The sequence below is a fragment of the Pagrus major genome, chromosome 18 (genome assembly GCF_040436345.1).
Source record: "Pagrus major chromosome 18, Pma_NU_1.0".
In the NCBI taxonomy this organism is placed as follows: Eukaryota; Metazoa; Chordata; class Actinopteri; order Spariformes; family Sparidae; genus Pagrus; species Pagrus major.
Genome location: NC_133232.1, coordinates 18,821,519 through 18,827,162, shown reverse-complemented (window position 1 = coordinate 18,827,162; position 5,644 = coordinate 18,821,519). Strand labels below are relative to the sequence as shown.

At 40.0% G+C, this 5,644-nt stretch overlaps 1 protein-coding gene across 1 annotated transcript; it reads right to left on the bottom strand.

Moving 5' to 3' along the window:
• LOC141013572 (SH2 domain-containing protein 1A-like) lies at positions 1 to 2,778 on the bottom strand. Its single transcript, XM_073487332.1, has 3 exons — positions 2,411 to 2,778; positions 1,941 to 2,004; positions 1 to 412 (listed from the first exon to the last, which is right to left on the bottom strand). Exons 1-3 carry the CDS (start codon positions 2,545 to 2,547, stop codon positions 149 to 151), a joined length of 465 nt encoding a protein of 154 aa, XP_073343433.1. The 5' UTR covers positions 2,548 to 2,778; the 3' UTR covers positions 1 to 148.
• Positions 2,779 to 5,644: the final 2,866 nt, after the last annotated feature.

The window sequence follows — 5,644 nt, the reverse complement described above, 5'->3', positions numbered from 1 at the left end:
AATGACTTGGAAGTAACAAACAGGTGCTGGCTAATTGGAAAGAAAATGACATTAACATCAAAAGCATCATGCAAAATGCAACAAGAGGCGTCGTGGAAAGATGAATTTCTGTTCATAATTAGGTCAACGTTGAGCTTAGGGTTTGCCCCTAACCGAGAGCTTGCTGCACCTCCCTCTTGTTCCTGTTTTTCTGTCCCTTAGTAGCATGCGCCGGCTGGAGGTAAGCGTTTGGGCTGCTGTGTGTTGGTGACAGGCTATTACTGGGCGCCTGTGCCTCTGTGTGTGTCTGTGCCCGGCTCTGAGCGGTGACAGGGTAGAGCAGAGGCATGGCAAGTCCTTGTCCGGGCTTCTGGAAAGCTGCTATCAAGTTCCTGATTTGCCGGAAATATCGTTTCTGCACACCAGGAGTGGTCTGAAACACAGGAAAGAATAATAATTTTTAAAAAGCTAAAGAATTCTGCTTCTCCATCTCCACATCAAACCTCACGGAGAAAGGAAGAGGACAGGACAGCAGAAGCTTGAGATGAGCTCTCATAGATTCACCTTATAAAAGACATCAGACACGCTAAAAGTAGAAGGGATGGGATGGGAAACATATAAGTTATATTTTCATATATCTGGTCCACTTATCCGCACTGAGTTTGTGTTCAAGAAAAATAAAAGGGCACAACAATGAATAAGACGATGCAAAAGAAATCTATAATTGCTTTAAAAACTACTGCAGCAGGATGGAGAATATACTCAAGGGCTTTAAAAGCTAAATTAGGCAAATTCTGGTTGCAGTTGCCTCTGAAAGCCTTCATTCCCCTGGGCTTTTTATTATTTTGTTAGTCAACAAAAAAGCATTTATTTTAGGATTCATGTGTGACATCTTAGATACTTGAAGTGTAGCATTATCTCAGCAGCTTTCCTTGTCACTGAATACAACTGGAATAACTATAATTAGAAATGATCCATGGCTTAAATCAAAACAAAATAAGTTGTTAAAGTTGCAGCAAAGGTTTAGCGTAACTTATCGAACACTTTTCAACGGGCTTTAACTTTATTGAGGATTTCAGGGTGGTTTGGCAATATGATTCATTTTGAATCATTTGCCCACAGCTGCCAGTTTAAAATTCAATATCTCTAAACTATGAAGCATTAAAGCTTTAAAACTAGTATAATTTTGTCAAGTAAGGACTTTTTCAAAGGACGCATTGTGTTTTCCATTCTTCGCAATCAATCATGCTGTAAGAAATGGTGAAAATCTTGCTCTTTGAATGCATTTCGAAATCATTTAATCAAACGAGCACTTTCCCACAGCGAAGCACTTTGGGTGTTTCTGTCACCGGTCACAAGTGTTACCTCTGCTCTCCCAGAACGTTTCATTAAAGTGATTGATTTTGCACATGAATAATATAAACTGTTATTGAGCTTGTAGTGAAATTTGTGTAATTCAAGCCCTCTCCTCCTATCTGTTCGCTTGATGCTGTCAGGAAAAATGAGCAAGCGTGAAATGTAGTTACAACAGCATCTAGCTGAGACACAGCCTTCAGATGTCTCTATACATTCACATCTCTGGGTGTTTGCCAGCCCTCAGTGCTCAATTACATATCTCATCAGAAATGCTGTCAAATGCAATTCTATGTTTCCCATCTCTGGAGTATATGCCGATGCCGTGGTGTCTTAAATTTGAGTTGGGGAGAGGGGGGAATATCTCACAGGGTGGGATTGCTAAAGGAACCAAAGACCAGCCATCTCTCAGTGCTGTCACTTATGGAAAAAAAAAAAAAAACACATGTTTGCCTTTAAGTCACAGCTTGCTGAATTAAACTGCAACCAAAACAACCTCCAGAGCAAATAAACACCAGCCGAAGCCGGGCGGATGTGGAGCTGAGTTTTAGGGTGCGGAAAGAGTCGGCACAGGATGAGAGCGAGAGAAACAAGATAAAATGTCTCACTTCTGCAGCCCATGAACCTGCGTCATCCTTGTGCAGTCTGTAAGTGTAGACGTATCCACTGTTCCTGCACACAAACACAGAAATAACTTTGACCCTGGGTTCTTCTTTAAAGGGGGCACTATGTAGTTTTGGAGAAGAAATTCAAACTCAAAATTTTACAATATTAATGACAAAAAAAACCCCCAAAAACAGTCAGAAATATTTATTTTTGTCCATAAGGGCGCAGGGTCTGCCATATATAAACAAACTAAACAGTATAGAGTATACAGTTTGTGTTTATTTAGTTTGTTTAGTCATAGAAAAAATCTTTCTCTTCTGATTAAAGGTTCTTCCCAAACACTACATAGTGAACTCACATTTCACACTTCATGAAGGCCGCCACATTTCTCAGTTAACATTCAGTTGTGTTGATGTGATTACTGAGGTCTCAAAAAGAAGAGAGATGTTGCACAATCTGGGTTTATACTCACAGCACACACAGGCAGTAGACGCCCGACACAGAGTCACTGTTACGGACCAGGTAGCACCCATCCCGCCCGTCCTGGCCCAGCCGCCTCTCGCCCTCCTCTTTGCCGATGGGTCCGTGGTAGACAGGCAGGTTTTCCATCACAGCTCCTCTCCAGTCCTCCTTTTTGTTCTGCTCCCAAGTGCCAGCTCTCCTTTTGCTCTCGCCTTAAACTTCTCACTGCAGGCGAGCCTTTTGGTCTTCTCTGTGTATCTCGACTGGGAACTCAACTAAGGCAGATGTCCAGCCTCTCATTTGATATTCTCTTCTCGCTGCTTCAAATGTTTGTCAGGGAGCCTGAGCCTTGGCAAGCCAACTCTCTGAAATTTCCACTTTCTCAACCCAGACTGATAGCTGCTCGCTCTAACCTCTAACCTTTATGGCTTGCTGTTCAGCTTTTCTCTCTCACTCTGCGACACATGCATGTGAACAGACAAACGCACACACACACACGCACACACACACACACAATGTGGGTTTGTGTATCTCTCAGGAAATGATTGTATTTTTCGACAGGAAATAACTTCAAAGATTCTAACTGAATATTTCCACAACAATAGAAAGCACAAGAGAGGTACATAAAAAAGCAATATCACCTTTTTTTCAACAGGAAAATGTATATTGTGCGTATGCAGTGACTTGCGCTGTTTGAAGCTCAATTATCTGGAGGCCTTGCTTTGTTTTATTAATAACAACTTTGCTTAGTTTGTCTGTTTCCACCACTGTTTCCATGAATTGTTGAACAGTTTACTGTGCAAAGATCAGTGATGGAACAAGTATTCAGATCCTTTGCATACAGTAAGTCAAAGTACCAGTACAATACTACATTACAAGTAACAGTACTGCATTCAAAACAACTTTTTTTTTACTTAAGTAACAGCAAATTTTACTTAAATTATCAAAGTTAGAGTAAAGCCACCTGCGACTTATTATACATGACATTATTAGATTGTTAGTATCGATGCATCAGTGTGTGAGCAGCATTTTACTGCTGTAGCTGGTGGAGAGGCAGCTAGTGTTACCTACTTGTATACAGTTTAGTAGTTAGTAAGTTTAGTTTTTAATAAATTCATTAAAAAATGTAAAGATATAAAGTAAGCCAGGTTTGACACCTGCTAACAACTCACACAGATCTAAAAGATGACAGGGGCCCCAACAGGGCTCAGCTTTTTTTGCAAGGAGTCAAAAGCCAAAAATATTTTATTATATTACATTATATTATATTATATTATATTATATTATATTATATTATATGATATTACATTATATTATTTTACATTACATTATATTACATTACATTATATTATATTATATTATATTATATTATATTAAAAGTCAAATAAATGTAATGTAAATGTAGTGTAATAAGGGGTATTGCAATATTCATCATATTAGAAAATTATTGAAATATTGATATTGTGTTCATAATACACATGATTATATCGTCTGAATAATCCAGATGTTCGGTCTTGTGTATATTGTCTTTACGAGCACATTTGGTTGCCTTTTCACTCATAATTGAGTAGGCCACTGTGATCGTGTAGTGAAAATCTGACATTTTTAAATCCCCAAGTGGAATAAAAAGTATTTTCTTCTGAAACGTAGTGGAGTAACAGTAAAGCAGTACAGTATTCGAGTAAATGTACATAATTACTTTCCACAACTTGCAAAATGTGATCAAATATCTGCAATGCTTTTCATTTTCTACTTGAACTCGTAAAAAAAAAAAAGAGAGATTCATTTACACTGATGCCTTTGTTAAATTAAAATGACACATCAGGCAAAACACATGTCACCTGCTGTTTAAAAGAGTTCCTTATACTCCTCAGCTCATGTTTTCTCCTCACACATGTTCTCAGTCACTGATCTGTCTTCTATTAAAACGTATGTCAAGGACACTCACACCTGCTCTGTAGAGGGATGAGCTAACGAAGCTGTGTGCGTGAACATACTGCGGAGCTGCTACAAACTCATCCTGCAATCTGTCCTGTCAGTCGGAAAGTTCTGTTGTGTCAAATTAAGAATCTGGTGATTAAAATATTGAGTGTTTGCGGCAGTGACGTGCCATTCACATTTTTATAGCTAGCTGATGGCACGGCGTCTGCTATTTGAAGCTCATCAGTCATGTTGAGATGTATATTATTCATGGATGTGAGGCTCTTCATTCACACCATGGTCACGATTACATGGAGTCCTTCAGACTGCCAGGTGCACCAGCAAAAGACCCCTCAGGAAGGCAAACTGTATGATGTTACCATACAGTATATACTTTGAGCTGGTAGCTCTCTTTAATGCAGAATTTGTGGAGGATTTCTGTTTTTATACATTCCGAACTGTATCCTACATGAGTCATCAGTCTGTGTCAGAGCCATCTTTCCCTTGGCTCAGAAAGATCATGAGCGGTGGGACTTTGGGGCTTTGTCTGGGTAAGTAGCCAGTGGCATATTATCCACTGCTTCTACAGCACGTTAGCGCCATCCAGTGGCAAGTTTTTAAAGATTAATGAGGAATGATCTACTGCTGCAAGTAGCCTGAAGGAAGGACTGTGACCCTTTGGGTAGCATATTAAAAATATAAAAACTTTCATGCTTTCTTGTTTGTGAGTCTAAAATAGAAAGTAGCAGGAACAAACAAAGCATTTAGGCAGAAATAAAAAGCCTCTGCCAGTGCCAAACAAAGTTACACCATACTCCACTGGCTCTCAGCCCACATGCATGCCAGGGTCAATGCAGAATGCAGCGGATCCATACTGGACACAAATAGCAGACAGGGATACATCATTGATTAGCTGGCCGCTCCTTCATCCAACACAACTGGCTGGACTGGAATGCATCATAAGAACATTAGTATGAGATTATGATATCTGGCCTTGATATGTACGGAATCCATGAGAGGCATTCTGGGAGGGCAGTAAAAGGGGGGAGACTGAGTGTCCATCTGCCAGGCCCACAGTATTCCCAGCACTCTCATTCCCAGGTGGGAGAAGCTCTCAGTCACAGCTGTTGGAGGGTAAGATTTGGAAAAGGGGAGTAAGAAATTGCAAATTGAATCAGTTTCACCAAATCAGTGTGTGTGTGTGTGTGTGGTTGTGTGTGTGTGTGTGTGTGTGTGTGTGTGTGTGGTACTGGACTGAAATCAACCTGACGACCTCCCATTTTAGCAAAATCTTACCAATCAGAGAAAAAGCATTTCAGGGAAA

Excerpts from the sequence above, each read along its gene's own strand:
- LOC141013572 (XM_073487332.1), bottom strand. The coding sequence starts at position 2,547 with ATGGAAAACCTGCCTGTCTACCACGGACCCATCGGCAAAGAGGAGGGC. Across the intron at positions 2,005-2,410 it reads GTCTACTGCCTGTGTGTGCT|GAACAGTGGATACGTCTACA; the intron begins GTGAGTATAAAC and ends GTTTGTGTGCAG. Across the intron at positions 413-1,940 it reads CAGGTTCATGGGCTGCAGAA|ACCACTCCTGGTGTGCAGAA; the intron begins GTGAGACATTTT and ends CCTGTGTTTCAG.